The 16,297-nt window shown below is 42.3% G+C and overlaps 2 protein-coding genes across 2 annotated transcripts; one reads left to right on the top strand and one right to left on the bottom strand.

The window, feature by feature from the left end:
- Nucleotides 1-1,035: 1,035 nt before the first annotated feature.
- exoc8 (exocyst complex component 8) lies at nucleotides 1,036-4,913 on the bottom strand. Its single transcript, XM_079338823.1, has 4 exons — nucleotides 3,610-4,913; nucleotides 3,191-3,444; nucleotides 2,839-3,087; nucleotides 1,036-2,180 (listed from the first exon to the last, which is right to left on the bottom strand). The coding sequence occupies exons 1-4, from the start codon at nucleotides 4,757-4,759 to the stop codon at nucleotides 1,773-1,775; spliced, it is 2,061 nt and encodes a 686-aa protein (XP_079194949.1). The 5' UTR covers nucleotides 4,760-4,913; the 3' UTR covers nucleotides 1,036-1,772.
- Nucleotides 4,914-5,929: 1,016 nt separating this feature from the next.
- sprtn (SprT-like N-terminal domain) lies at nucleotides 5,930-10,964 on the top strand. Its single transcript, XM_079358119.1, has 5 exons — nucleotides 5,930-6,497; nucleotides 7,031-7,130; nucleotides 7,367-7,495; nucleotides 7,580-7,877; nucleotides 8,881-10,964. Exons 1-5 carry the CDS (start codon nucleotides 6,160-6,162, stop codon nucleotides 9,825-9,827), a joined length of 1,812 nt encoding a protein of 603 aa, XP_079214245.1. The 5' UTR covers nucleotides 5,930-6,159; the 3' UTR covers nucleotides 9,828-10,964.
- Nucleotides 10,965-16,297: the final 5,333 nt, after the last annotated feature.

Below are 16,297 nucleotides of genomic sequence, written 5' to 3'. Positions count from 1 at the left end.
TTTTGCTGTTTGACAACAGAAATGTGAAAATGTGAAGGGCCTGTTGTTTTATTTATAAACTTCTAACTATATTTTTAATATGTTTTAACAAATAGAAACACTATGATTAAACTAATACTACTGAACATTAACAGCCTCTGCATCTAAAGAATTGCAACATTCACATTTATGTCGTCCTATTTCCCTCTTTTCGCCAACAGCCGTGCCACAGCTTTACCTCCTGCACAATGTATGACAATTCATTCAAAAAAAAATGAATGAAAGAAAAGAGAGGCACGTTTAAATTCTGTGGTTTTCTGATGAGCCGAATGTTATTTTTGTTATATTCAGATTTATCTGCTCTAACTCGAAAGTTCTGGACGTTCATTTGTCTCTCCCACTAACACCCATTTTGCGCTTGCAGTCGTCCTGCTTTCCGTCCAAACTCTCCGTGATGTAAACCAGTAGAACACACAGAAGCCTGACTGAAATACTACCGCCTCCTCAAGGTTTCCACCTGTCATCATTCACGCTCACGTACTCTTCAGTTGGGAGCTTAAATCAGGCCCATTTGTACGGTCAATGACTTCTACTACACTCTACGCCTCCACATGAGGGAGACATTTCCAAGCAACAATAATCAATACACTCTTCAATTTACTGAGCTGCCTGCTGACCTTGTCTGTTTAAATGGACTTTGTCTTAGGTCGTTCTTTTCTTTCCTGTATGTCCAGCACAAAAATGACTTTGACTTTTCAGACTTTGAGAGAAAACAGGACCGCTGGTGATCTCCAGGCCAAAATAAAACATTAAACTAAAAAAACAAAACCTAATCTAAAACATGCTGAGTGTCAGTGTGTCGTGTTTGGTGAAAAAAAGAAGGAAAAAAATGTAAGAGGATGCTCTCCTCCCCTATGCATCCTTGAATTACTGCTCTCAGGTGTGCAGCAGGAAGAGGGAGGGCGGAGAAGCAGGGAGAGACAACAGGGTCACAAGTCACCAAACAGAGACATAAAGAAAAAGAACAACAAATGAAAATACAAAAAAATACAAAAGTTACTCTTTATGCATCACAATCTTTATTACATTTCAAGCGTTCTTCTTTCACACAATCTCTGACGCATCAACAAGTGCTTTCGCTTTTCAGTCGTCCCTTTCGATCAGTCCGAGTATCTTCAGACGTGAGTTAGTGTCTGATTATGGTACAGTGGCATCAAAAAAGAGTTTGAATCAAACACACTAATAATGTACTGCTTTCAACTTAACTAAAAAAATAATGAGTTCTACGGGAAGTGAATATAAATCTCATTCAGGTCAGATTTTTGGCCAATATCTGATACCTCGATTTTGAAAGAAATCTCAAAGGATCACCTGGTCAGAAAAGTAACGGTTAGTCTGAAATGTGTGACTAAGATTTAATTATTCGTTGCACAATTCGAGCAAACAGTGCAGTTCTTACCTGCCATTACCTCATGAAAACAGGAACAGGTTCATGGCTCAAAAACAAATATTGGAAACAGCCACGGAGATATTTAAAGCAAAAAAACCCAAGACAACTTTTCCTCGGTTATTATTCAGTGTTATAATCGAGGAATATAATCAGTGTTAAGGTCGATTCCAGGTGTAGAGCAGCTTTCTAAACATACCTACCTTCAGCTTTGTTTGTTGCATCTTGTCATTTTTTTTGTCCTTCAACCTTCAGCCACTGTTAAGAAGTTCTGTCTAAAATCGTGAATGAGATGTCCAGCAGCTAAAAGTACAGGCAGCAGACTCAGACGAATTCCTAATCAGACTCAGACCAGAGACGTGGTGCTCTCTGGGTTGATCCTGACCGGCCTGGTGGTCTTCCTCAGGTCCTGCAGCTGTTTGGCCGGCTTGCCCACGCCCTCCTCGAACCTCCGCTCCACCACGGGCAGCACGGTATCGTGCAGGAAGCTGGCGTTCTGCATGATGAAGGCCTTCTTCTCGGGGTCCTGCTCGCAGCGCAGGCTGTAGTCCACGTGCTGCACGGCCACCAGGATGATCTCCCTCAGGCTCTCCAGGAACACCATGTGCAGCTCGGGGAAGTAGAGCTTCAGGCCTTCCTCCAGGAAGCTCATCATCTGCTTGGTGAAGGCCACGATGGTGTAGCTCAGGCTCACCCAGCAGTCTTCGCCCATGTACTGCTCGAAGCTGCCCATGCCGCAGCTGCGCATTTCATCCTGCAGAGAGACAGATCGTTTCTGAATTACAAACAATAAGACTTTAAACTTTAATAGGATGCTTGTGAAAATGAAACACTTCTGATACACGTTCATGTTTTATTTTGAAGAGGCGTCGGTGGGTGAGTGGTTAGTTTGCACACTTTGTGTACAGAGGCCTGGAAGTGGACAGGCCCGGGTTCAAATCCAACCCCGAGGCTCCTTTCCTGTATGTCATTCCCAACTCTCTTTTTCCATTTCCTGCAATATCCCCCTGGCCTTTCAAAATAAAAGCTGCATGAAACCAGTAGTTTAAAAAAAAAGCTTTTTGACCTTTTGATAGTATAAATTGAATTAGAATCAAGTAAAGCATCAAAGTATCCTGAGTTTAGATCTGAATACAGACAGAAGTCAGAACCTTCTAGTCTTGAAGTGATCCAGCTCTAAACACTGTAACCATGGAGATTTACAGGATGGTAACGGTTCTCTTTAAATTAAAGGTTACACTCGGCCAAGTTCACTATGTCAAACTTCTGAGACCTGACTTTGAGCGTTGTTTTAATACCTCTGATAATACCTTTATTAATGCTTTAATACATGACTTTATCTTAATTGTTTAACTTGACTTTGTTTTATATTCTGCAACCATTATGACTAAAATAAAGTAAGTGAACTCCACCTTGAGTTTAGCCACAGCCTCGGGCGTCATGAGGTTCATCCTCCTCCACATCTCCTCCGAGTTGCGGTGCTTCGTGGCCTCCATGATGATGTCTTTGTAGCTGAGCAGAGCCGCCTTGATGTCTTTGACCAGCAGCGACTGCAGGGTGAAGGTCAGGTCCAGGCCGATCTCCGTCAGCTGCTGACAGTGCTCCTTCGCCACTTTGACACACTCGGCTGCGGTGGACAGGCTCTCTTTACTGTCAAACACCTGCAGAGGGGGAAAAGGTTAAAGAGCTGTTCAGGTGGCCTTTCATTTGAAGTTTGTTTTCTGCTACGTCTCCTGAGCTAATCTTCAAAGCTCCTCTACCGACCTGTTTGCTGAAGGCGTCCACGAACATCCTCATGGCCGATCTGGACCACACCACGAAGGCCGAGTAGCAGCCCGTGTTCCCCGCAAAGTCCATCTCAAACTCCTTGGCGGTCTCCAGCAGGCTGGTGAAGAAGATGTTGCACAGCTTGTGGATGTAGAGCAGCGTGGCGCCCTCTATGCGGAGCTGCCGTATGGCCGTCTGGACTGCGGCGGCGCGATTCTTAAGGAACAACTCACAGGCTTTTGTAGACTGGCCTGCAAAACACACACACACACACACACACACACACACACACACACACACACACACACACACACACACACACACACACACACACACACACACACACAGATGTAATTATTTGGCAAATAAATATGGAGGAGTCGGGTGCAAGTGATGAAAATAAAACAAAGAAGGACCTAGTCTGATGAGCTGGGACACAGCCCTCCTCGTGGCTTTGGGTCCACCCCGAAGCGAGCGATCCGGAGACAACTCAAACACCAGAACCTCCGTCAGCTGCCGCACGCGCTCGTCCACCTTCACCCTCAGCTCTTTGACCCGCGCCGTGACCGGCTGCTCTTTGAGGTATTCGTTGAGCTTGTCCAGCAGGTCGACGGCGCCCTCGAAGTCCCTCTGAGCGATACATACGTCCAGATCCTCCGGCAGTTCCTGGATCCACTCCAGGCTGAGGTCCACGTTTTCTTCGGCGTCTGCCGGCTGGTCGTCTTCCACGTCGAAAGGGTTGGTGGACACCTCGGCTCTGACGGGAGAAGTGGGGACCTCCTCCTCTTTCTTGTGCGTGTCTTTTGAGACTTTGTTCTTCTTGGTCTCGTCCAGGATCTCCAGCCACTCCTTCTTGATTTTGCTGTTCTCCGCCTGGAAGATGCGGCTGTCTGGGAACATGAGGATCTTGAACATGTCCTTCATGGGAGGGTTGTCCTTTACGTTGACCACGGCGAAACTCTCCAGGTCATACAGGGCGTTGTACTTATATTTCACAGCTCCTCTGCGGTTTGGCAACCAGGTGGAGATCAACAGGCAGTCGTTCATCAGGAAAGCGTGCACCTTCTGGATCTGGGACATGTTGTCCACATCGAACTCCACCAGGTCCCCGTTGTAGACCAGGTGCCTCCCTGGGGTGTCCATGATGGTTTTACCTCCCTCCACTTTCTCCAGCAGAGAGGTGAGCGTCCTCTGCTTCACCTCTTCGGTTTCCTTGGGGAAAGCAGCCTGCATCTCCTTGGAGGTCTCGTCCTTGTCCGTGGACAGCAAGGCCTGCGTGATGCTCTCCATGATGCTCTTCTGCTCCGTCAGGATGTGACTCAGCTGGTACATCTCGCTCTCCAGGTAAGAAATCTCTTTGGCGGTCTCGATGAACTGTCTGTAGTTCTTGTAGACATTCTTCTTCAGGTTCTGAGCCGTCTCGTCTGCTAGGTTTTGGATTTTCTGTCGGTGCTCCTGCAGGTCTCTGTCGCCATCGGACTGCTGTGACAGCTGCTTGACGTAATTCTGCGGGTCGAAATTAGGCGATTCGAGCAGCTTCCGTAGCCGGTTCCCCGTTTCCGACATCTTTTATGTTGTTAAAGTTTACTATTTTATATAAAATGTGGACAAATTGCAAATGTAGACAGAAGAGAAGTTCATATCCGCTAACAACCCAAACAGGAAGTGGTAAACTGGTTCACTCCCTGGAACGTCACGGGACCATGAAAACAAGATGGCCAACAAAAACATTTACAGGAAATCATTTGAAGTCGAATTTAATTACAACAAAAAGTATATGGTTACATAATAAAAATTAACATTAGACTTATAAGGATACGTTTGTGTAATTATTAACGTTTTTTCTATAAAGTACAATAGATAATAGAACATAGAAAAACCCTTGAATAGATTTTAAATTGACACGAAGTCGACTACAAATCCCAGGAATCCCTCGCAGTTATTTCAAAGGAACGGAAGTACGGTCTCAAGTGTTTGAGAACTACTGAAATTAAAATTGCAATTCATTTTAAATGAAAAAATAAACTTTATTTAAAAGTTAGATTACAAAATAGAAAAGTTAAATTACAAAATGTATTTGAAAAGAAGTGTAGGTAAAAGAGTAGATATTTTTGGACAGTGATCGGATCAACAAAAAAGAACTACATATTTGCATTAAATGGGAGTTAAATATAATATGTATATAGCTATGTGCAAGTAGGGAATAATAGAACAATAGAACTAAGTATGTACATAGCTGTATGAAAATGAATGAATTAAGTGATTGTAGTCCAACGACTGATAAAGATACAATAGAAATAAAATGTAACCAGAGCAACATCAAGAAAGTATGATAAAATCAAAATTACAACAACTCAGCAACATTATTAAGCCCCTATCAGCCAGTAATCGAAACCCTGATATTTGTATGTACCTCTGAAAACAATGTTGCTCGTTTAACACAAATCTTTTCTTTAAATTTAAAGTATACATATATGATGTTGACACTGTGTATTTGTGTTTTTAATCTGATCTGTCTTTACACAAGTGGAAGTATACATAGTGTTTATGCCTCGTATTATTTAATGCTATTGTATTTTTTCTCCCTTTATTTAATTAATGTAAACTTGTTCATAGCTGTTTTTAAACCTTTTTTCGTTTGCTATTGATGCTGTTTTTATGCCCTGTTTTTGTTGTTGTTAAAACTGCTAAAGTTTATCCTTTTCATTTCAGAAGATTTATTTTGAAAATCTTGCCGGATGTTGTTAATTTACAGCCATTGGAAGCGCTTTGGTCTAACGGCTAGCAACCGACTTGATCCACAATGAAGATTTTAATGTTTTGTCTGAAGCTATGACAGGCCTCTGTGTGTTTTTAATGAATTGTTGACAGTGTGTGTTGTTGTCTCCTCTGAGTCTGTCACGTGATGTTTCAGTGACACTGTATCAGTTACAAACATCAAACCACAGCTAGCTCATCTTTCTGTGATGGACGAGGATCTGCTCCTCGCAATCCAGCTCCAGGAGCAGTTTAACAACGAGTACGAGACTTCATTGTTTTCCCCGAACACTTCAGAGGACTCAGGCGGGCAGAGCAGTAAGAGACGGAAGGTGGAGGTAACTGGAGGTGGAGGAACCAGCAGCGGTGTTGTCCCTTACTGGAAGCCGACTGCTCGGCTTGACAGGCCGCTGTCCATCGTGGACGAGACCTGGGAGACTCTGGACCCAAACCCCGATGTTAGAGCCATGTTCCTGGAGTTCAATGACACGTTCTTCTGGGGGAAACTGTGCGGGGTGGAAGTCAAGTGGAGCCCAAGAATGACACTGTAAGTCTCTTTATTATTTAAATCAGGGGTGTCCAAAGTGCGGCCCGGGGGCCATTTGTGGCCCTTGAGTGGATTGTTTGTGGCCCTTGACTTCAATCGAAGAATTAGAAGATTTTGGCCCCAGGCCTCATCAGATGGCATATTTCGTTCTTTTTTTCTTTTTCATGTTAGCGAGGGAGACCTATAAAAGCCTGACTATTCTTTCCAAAAAATTTGAACACAACAGTTTCCCACTGCAATTAGTTATTGTGTATTTACATTATTTTTTGAAGAGGTCAAAATACAAAAAGTTCCTTCCAATATTTAAAAAAAAAACAAAACCCTGTGGCCCGTGAGCAATTCTAACGCCCGCAAGAAAGAAAGTTTGGACACCACTGATTTAAATGCTCTCATGTTGATCAAAGACTGAATCAAATATTAAAATATGCACTATTTTGAAGAACAAATCCCCCAGTGAGCCTGTGTGTAAACAACCTCTCCAGTAAGGGTTGTGTCAGATGTGTGCAGGTGTGACCGATGTTGTTGTCTTGCAGGTGTGCAGGTGTGTGTTCTTACGAGGGTCGAGGTGGGCTGTGTTCAATCAGACTCAGTGAGCCTCTGCTGAAACTCCGACCGAGAAAAGACCTAGTGGAGGTAAACCTGTCCAGCACACATTTCTCTCTGTGCCAGAGTATAAACACTTCAAATCTTGTAAATTTGCACGCAGTAAAGAAAGTAGCTTGAACTTAATTGAGGGGGAAAGGAATCAGGACCGACGTGTCCTCTCATGAACAGCAACTCTTCCTTCTTTGCAGTCCCAGCTGCAACAATGCATGCCTTGTGTGATATATATAGTCGTGGGAATCCTCTGATTGATCTTGTTTCCTTAGACTCTCCTTCATGAGATGATCCACGCGCTGCTGTTTGTGACCCAGAACAACAGAGACAGAGACGGTCACGGGCCTGAGTTCTGCAAACACATGAACCGGATCAACAACGCCACGGGGACAAAGATTTCTGTGGGTGCATCTTCTATTAACACGTGTTTCCACTCGATTTGCGTGTAAAACAATGAACGATTCATATTCTCTTTTTCTCCTCAGGTCTACCACAGTTTCCACGATGAGGTCGATGTTTATCGGCAGCACTGGTGGAAATGCAACGGGCCGTGTCAGACTCGCAAACCCTACTTTGGCTTGGTGAAGAGGGCCATGAACCGGGCTCCCTCCTCTCAGGACCCCTGGTGGGAGGACCACAGGAGGACGTGTGGAGGGACTTACACCAAGGTGAAGGAGCCTGAAGGATACGGCAAAAAAGGCAAGAAGGATGCCAGGAAGGACGGGAAGTCGTTGGAGAAGAAGGGCCCAGGAAACGGAAAGCCTTCAAGTACAACTGCTGCAGGTAATAAAGTTTCTCCTTTATGTTCAACTTTTATAAACCACAAAAAGTTACGTTTATTTAGTTTTATACTGAATTATTTTTGTCTGTATTTAATATGAACCTGATGTTTTCTTAATGTTAAAACTCTGGGTTCTAATATTCAAACTAAACTCAATTCTCCCTCCACCATAGCTGACGAAAGACACTATTATTTATTTTATTTTACGGGGACAGTGTATATTAAAAAGCATTTCTGTAAATATATCAGAGTTAGGAAAAAGGCTAATTTTTTATCTGTTGTCCCTGGCCAGATTTTACAAAATGCTCCCTAAAAAATCAAAACAAATTCAAACGTTGCTAAAAGCTACAAATAGAAATAATAAGGCAAACACATATTCAAATATATAAGGTGTGCAGGCCAAACCAGAAGCAGCATTTGTTTTTTTTGTTTTTAAAAAAAAGTATAACATGGAGGACAGACGTTAAACAGGTGTTAGAAAAAGCACATATCCAATAACACACTCAATGTTACGTGCACACGACAGGTCATGTGACATTATTATACAAGCTCGGGCTTTCACACTCCTCAGAAACTCCTGATGTTTCCCCTCGGACTTTACGTTGTGCTTTTACTTGAACAGCCAGGTCGGGAGAATCTCCGGAGCAGTCCTCCTGAAATCATCTCCATGTGTTTTTTCGGAGTGGATGTGTGAAAACAGATGAGCTATCCTGTTTGTAGTTCTTTTGGAAAAAGCTCAAAAGTGTAAACAGAACATGGTGGTTTTTATTCAGGGATGAATTTTAGTAAGGCACGGTCGATTCCTCTAATCCACCACATGTCTGTTCTACACTTGTATATAAATAATTGTGTCAGGATATCAGGAAATAGTTTTAGTTCTGAAATGTGAAACTTGTAAAAGGGTATTTTTCATTTTATCACTTATCTCGAGAACATTGATTCAGTGGAACATCTGGTAAAAAGTATGCCTGCCTGCCTCTGATTCTGTGCCTTTCTCCCTCTCAGGTTCTGGATTACAGGACATCAGAAACATTATCCCATTCAGCGGCAAAGGTTTCCTCCTGGGAGGGACGTCGCAGACCTCCACGTCTTCAAAACCACCAGTGCCTGTTGTGAAAACGTCTTCCAGCCCCGTCTCCTCCCCGAACAAACTCCTCACCCCTTCACCTCCGGCTCGAAACTCCCCCGTTCGCTCCGGCGTGGGTAACCGAGGACTCTCCAACACCTCTACCTCCGTCAGACCGGCGGCCTCCTCAGGACCGAAGCCCCCCGTGAAGAGGTCTGTCAGTAACACACAGGCTTTTGTTAACATCAACGGCTCGCCGGTGAGAATCTCCAAAGCACAAGGCGGCAGCCGGGAAGCAAATAAAATCAAACAGAAGTCGATTGAAGACGTCTTTAACAGAACAAACTTCAGGAAATCATTAAGTCAAACCTCGAACTCAAACACAGGAACTAAAAAAGATTCGCCAGCTGCTACCTCAACGTCTTCCTTCTTTCCTAAACGGCAAAGTAGCAACTCAGATTCCTCTCCAAAAACATCCAAACCTAGTCCCAGTAAACCCGTCACTTCTACGTTTTCTTCGTCAGGAACTAAAGGCAGCCCCGTGAAACCAACACAGTCCAAGTATTTCAATCATTCTAACAGCGAGGGCGCGTCAGGATCCGTGTCGAGAAAGAGGCCGTGGGACGAGCGCAGCAGCTCAGCCAGCATCTTCGACTTCTTCCAGAAGACGTTAGGTGGCGATTCAGCAGCGTCGAGGGAGTCGCTGAAGACCAAATCCCCCGCAATGCAGCAGAGAACTGCCACTGCTACTGCAACCACTTCCTCCTCCTCCTCCTCCTCTTCTTCATCCTCATCCTCCTCTGCAGTGATGGTCAGCTGTCCTGTGTGCCAAGCAAAGGTGCAGGAGTCAAAGATCAACGCACATCTTGATTCCTGCCTGTCCTAAACAAGAAGAAGAGTGTGTGCAGGAAAGAAGACGTTTTAATACGACCAAATTCCAAAATGCCTAAAGAGTCTTAAGACAGCTTGCTGAGTTGAGTTTTTCTGTTTTGTCTTTTTTTTTTTTTATCTGAAATTGCTCTCATACTCCGTTTGTTTGTGTGCACACATGCAGCTCAGTCTTAAAGTTTTGACATTTTCAGCAATTTTTGTGCATGTGTGAATGCAGTATTGGAGAGTGTGACTAAAGGTTTGAGTTTTTGTTTTGCTGCGAGGTTGAACATTATTTTTCTCAGCGGTGCCTTACAGCTCCTGATCATTATACTCAGAGAACAGCAGGGTTTAACAGACGACGTGTGTGTTTGTGTTTGTGTGTGTGTGTGTGTGTGTGTGTGTGTGTGTGTGTGTGTGTGTGTGTGTGTGTGTGTGTGTGTGTGTGTGTGTGTGTGTGTGTGTGTGTGTGTGTGTGTGTGTGTGTGTGTGTGTGTGTGTGTGTGTGTGTGTGTGTGTGTGTGTGTGTGTGTGTGTGTGTGTGTGTGTGTGTGTGTGTGTGTGTGTGTGTGTGCATGGACTTTTACTTTGAAAAGATTCACAAACAAAGACATTGAATCACCTAAAGTTCAGTTTCATCTTGCTGAAAGTCGTCCGACCAGTATTGCAGGGAAGCAGTTGATGAGAGGTGGATGGTGTGACGTCAAAGCAGACTTGATAATGATTCTTGAACCCAGAAGCTGCGGTGTTGTTTCTGCGGTATAAGCTTATTTTTGCCTCCTGTGACAGACGGATGCCTCCTCCACCTCCATCCGCTGCCCTTCAGTCCACTCGAGACGCTGCCTGACCTCTGCTGATCTGCAGGAGTTGGGTTACACTTCAGCAGGCTATTTCTTTTCTGCACATCTTCACATTTATACTGCACCCATCTGCTGGGCGAGGAAGGACTGAAGTATCTGATCATGTTCTGATGTGGCGCTTCATCTATTCGATATGGAGGAGAAAAATTAAGGATTACTTTTAAGGGACTGTGATTTACAAAAAGTCGTTTGTGCTGCTTCAATCTGTTCAACTTTTATATGTCGAGTTTGTTTAAAAGGATATTTCTAAATATTTTTAAGGTTTTATTGTTGAATAAAAGTTTTGATTGATACATTTTTTATTGATTATTTTTCTTGCTGGTATCTATTGAGAAGAATGAAGAAGTCTTTAAATAATTATCAACGCAGTTAAAGCTCCTCTAGGGATCTTTAGTGTGTCGAGTTTGGCGCCCTCCTGTGGACAAAGTGAGATGATTCCTCTCTGTGCTCATCCTGACATATTCAGGGAGACGGGCAGATTTTTTGGACTTTAAAACATTTAAACATAAAGTGACAAATCGGACAGTACAGGCACCCTTCTTTAGCCAACCAAACTAAATGTCTGACCCAGATCCCTGATATGTGACACAGCAAATATTCATCCAGGTTTTGAGACAGTCCAGTAAAACTGTGAGATCAAGCACATGAAACATGATGCCATCTGATTCTGCTAAAGGAAGGTCAAAATCTATCTTCTCAATGGGCCTTAAATCTCTGGAAGCAAATGTCATAGCAATCCTTCCAATGGACTATACATCGTATCATGAATGTAGGAGCCCTACATTTTTGTCATTCACATGTTTATTATTTAGTTTTATACAAACTTGCAGAAGCCCTGCTTGGCAACAGTCAGGGCAGGCATGTGCTCGGGGGCCCTCAAAGGATCAGTGGCAATTCTACATCTGTTGTGGCCCGAGGCAAAAATCAATTGTCGGCCCCTCCAATCAGTGTTCATCGCCATTATGTCTGCCAGCCAATACTTACTCTTTGTCCTCTTTTTTTTTTTTCATTTCTCTCCTATAGACGTATAATTGCTCTAATTTTTTCTTTGTTGACAAAGCAATAATGCATGCAACGCTTAATAGAGAGTGAGCAAGAGAGTGTAGTATAGAAGGCAGTGCCTGAGGGAAGTTTCCCTCTGTCATTGCAAAATTTGCACATTTTGTGCTGCTGGTTTGAATTAGTGAGCCCTCATTGGCCGCCTACTGGTCCGGGGCCCCAAGCAGTTGCCTGCTTGGACGCCACTGCAGTGGCTGATAACGTGAAAAGTTTGTAACAACAGGTCAAACCTCCCCAACGGGGCCCAGAAGGAGTTACCTTCTGAGCATGGCAAAATAAAGAGGAAGAGGAGTGTTGAGTTGTGCGATGTGACTCTGACAAAGATTGTAGGCATTGTTTTCAGTTCACTCTTGTCAGTGTCATGTTTCTCTTTAAATTTTGTTTAATTTAATTAAGTTTAAACACATATGGACTTCACACAAGTGTTTCACAGTAACGAGCCCAGTTCGTCTCTTTGCAGCTTTCACCATCTGGCCTCATCAAGTAAAGTCATGAAAGTTATTTACCCCTTCATTGAATAGAGTTGCAATGGAGACAGGGAGCAGAAAGGCAGACAGAAAAGTGGGTGTTTCAGAGCTGGTGGTTGAGCTTAAAGAGGGGGAGGGCAGAGGTCAGGCAGTGTGAGGCCAGCTGCTGGTCAGGACCACACCCTCCTGACTCTGCAGCACAGACTGCAGCGAGACCAAAGGGAACAACAAAACACCCATCTCCTTTCAATGTACCACAGTCTGCTGCTGGCTGCACACGTTTCAAACCATCTGGCTGCTTGTGCATCCGCCTTTGAAGTAAGAAGTGCATGTGGGGAGAAAGGCTGGACTTTCACCCGATGTTTAAGGCACCGAAATGGAACAAATAAATACTTTTTCACAATCTGGAGTGCTTGATTAAAAAAAGTCATATGTCAGACGTCTGAGCTTGGATTTAACAGCTTACAACTTCCACTTAAAGTAAAATATTATTCTTAAAGGTGCACAATGTGTCACACAACTTCATAAAAAAAAAAAATCAGGTACAATTGCATCCTAATGGGCCAAAAAGATATGATATGAGGGAAAGTAGCTACAGGTCGGATTAGAGCCATCCACTTGGAGGATCATGGCCTCCATATATCGGGGCACTAACCACAGTCCCACCAGATCCCCAGCAATGAGTAGTTTAGAAGACACTGTCTAAATTGTTTTGGGTCACAGGGAGGAAAAATATTGCCCACTGTCTTCAATCTTTAACTGAAATAATACAGAAAGCTGTCATATAAAATGTGTTGTGGTGGTAAGAGCAGAATATTTTCCCTCTGTAACGGCACCGTTTTTTGAAGTGATGAGTAAAAAGTACTTCAGAATTTAACTTAGGTAAAATATTTGAGTTAATGTATTAATCTTTCCACTGCTCAGGAGTAAAATGTTCAGGGTAAAAAATGTGACCAAATAGTCACAACGATTCCCACGGAAATAACTCTGTTTCCTGAAGAAATAAGGAAGGAAGCCTGGAGGAAGGTGCTTTTTTTTTTTTTGGCGACAGAAAGCGAATGTCAGAAACATATTTGTCCCTGCATGTTGGACCCTTATGCACCATTTATGGTTTTTTTTATTGCAGAATTAGCTTCCACTTGTTCTATTTTTTGATGATTTGACACTTTAAAGCATACAGCTGTTGTCACCACAATGACCATAACGGCATGCTGGACTTCTCAGGGGCCTCCTCACAGGAGGAAAAAAACGTGTCACTGACAGCAGCTGTTCTAACCGGCCACGCCACTTCCCCGATCTGCAGTATAGAGAGCTGACCTCCAAACACACACACACACACACACACACTCCTTCTGTGTCTCTCTGACAGGGATGCATCCCAGACGAGTTTCAAGTTCAAAGTAATGTTTAGCTTGACGTGGCTGGGATATGGCTGAAACGGGCTCTGTAAGAAAACATTTGAAAACAAAAGGTCAATATATTATTGTTGCTGCGTAAGATAAGAGATAAGATAATCCTTTATTCATCTCACGAGCAAAGAAATTTACAGTGTTACAGCAGCAAAGCGGGATAGCAGAAGAAAATCACACAGTGCAAAAAAATTAAAATAGATCAAAATATAAGTGTAGAAAAAAACATGCATCAAAAACAGTAATCAAGAGCTAGTACGAAAAACAAATGCGCATCAATTAAAGAGCTATTAAAAAAACATGCCTCAGAAAGGAACAGTTGAAATGCCAGTAACTTAAAGATGTAAATCTGTATAAACAGTATGAACACTATCATGCACACAGTGCATTTTAGTTCTGTTCATCTATACTGTATAACCACAAATATGTGTTCAATGTACCTAAGACAAGGCTTATAATAAACGTAAATCGATAATTTAGATGATAAACGACAGTAAGATAAGGAATATGGTTAAATGAATGCAGATAAAATATAATACAGGCATCAGAAAAAGATGCAAGACATCTTTATGAATCTACGTGTAATTACTGGGATTTTATCTTTGCCTTTAGCAAAATATCGCTCTCCAGCAGAGACATAAGCGGATATCTTTACATCATTATTAGCCGGCCTATGCTAAGTGACGCAAAGTCATTGTGCTTTTTAGCAAGGCAGATTAACACCAGCATGCTGGGGTTACATGTATCTCCAGGGGGTGCCATCATACGCCTAATCCTTTGATCTCAGGAGGCGGTACTGGCGGTACTGATGATGCTGATGATGGCGTGTTGATGAGAGCTTATAGAGGGGACCTTCTGCTCATAAATATCCTGAACATGCAAGATTGTCCTTCATTAGTCCCTCTGAATTGTGCAGCTGTGGACATACAGCTGATGGCTAATTGTTATAGCTGGATTACATTGAACAGAGGGGACAAATATATCATACTGTTAGGTGATAACATGATACGAAAACAGTCTAATACTAATTATCAGCATTTAGGCCTAAATTTTAAGTACAAAAACAAACAAAATTGGAAATCAAGATAGCATGAAAGAATGAGTAAAAGTGTTTAGCATTAGAGCGGCTAATTTAAAATACTTTTAGCTCACACAAATAGCAAGTTTGCTGATACCACAGTTGCCTAGGTCAGCTAATTTAAGTAAAATTTTCCACTGATGTCAAACAAATGTTAGCATACTGTTCTGCTGTAACAGTGAGATATTTTAATATAACTCAAAACACATTTTAGCTAGCAAGCTAACACAGGAGACAGTTATGCTAAAGAAAGTTAGCTGTACTAGCTATGGCTTGTACAATTACAAACGATATCTTTATCCATTATGGTGCATTCCCTTTCTTTTATCTTGGTGTGGCTTTTTTCCATTTTAGTTATTTGACATTAATTTAAGAGAGTTACATTCTTTAAAGGGGATTAGCTTGCTTACTGCGAAAGCTTCTCACTTGCATTAGCTTGCAAGCTTAATTTTCCCATTTTAAATTTCAAATTGAGGTTGAAACTCAAGGAAAGAAATAAGCATAAACTAATCTCACTCTAAAAGAAGCTGCAGGGAAATATTATGTACAAAAGCTAGCCTGTGTTAAACACAAAATGTTAAAGAACAGGTGAGGCTAATATTGCAGAACACGTACAGAACCTTTTTCATTTATTTTAATTTGGAAAACAAAAATAATCAATTCTCCCTTGATCATTAGAATTAGTCACTAAAAGTAACATGGTAAAATAAAGTTGTTTTATGTTTATTATGAAGCTTGAGACCCAATATAGGCCTATTAATATGTGTGTCTGTAGGAAATGAGGAGAAAAGCCTCAGGTTTCCTTCTTCTGTCTTACTCTAGTATGTGTTTGTGTGACATAGACTGGTGCTTATGAGTGTGTGTGTGTGTGTGTGTGTGTGTGTGTGTGTGTGTGTGTGTGTGTGGTATGCTGCTCTTTTGCCGAGGAGTGTGTGATGCTTTTGTGTCTTGGTTTCAAGGTTATTGTTGTGTTATTGTTGTGACGGGACTTCAGGCTGGGGGGGCTGGAAGTGAGGCCCACCATCTGTCCTTTATGCTCAAACTATTGTCTTGCAAACACGCACACTCCTCATTGTGTCCTCATCTCCTCTGTGTGTTCGCTCTGATTGGGAAAATCCATCAGTGTAACCCATTATTGTATGTACTGAAATCAACGCAACCTTCCATTGTAACTATAACCAGACATTTAGCTTAATGCCAAAAACTATTGTAAGATAATCGAAGCAACGAATCAACTGACTTCAAAGATCATGAACAGACATTTCCATGCTTTCTGATATACTTCAGTAAACAGTGTATAGTCCCTCTGTATGTTCTTTATATATATATATAGACCTTCTAAATGTATAAACACATTTTTCAGTGGAAGTCTTTAGAAATGTTTCATTGAAATCAATCTTATTATCTTTCCATTTCTGGTTCAAATGAAATGGTTAAGTTAGATTTATTTCTGATGTGGGTTTTTTCTTGTTGTTTTTATAACTTTTTATTCTGATTAAATGAAAAAAAAAATGGTTGGGGATAAAAACATAAGCTATGTCTTTACTTGACAGGGAGACGCCCAGCAGCCACTGTGTTAAAAGGACAGGAAGCGGATTTAACCACTGAGTCGC

Source organism: Symphodus melops (assembly GCF_947650265.1).
Source record: "Symphodus melops genome assembly, chromosome: 1".
Lineage (NCBI taxonomy): Eukaryota > Metazoa > Chordata > Actinopteri > Labriformes > Labridae > Symphodus > Symphodus melops.
Note: the sequence above shows the minus strand (reverse complement) of the source record. Positions and strands in the feature narration are given on the sequence as shown.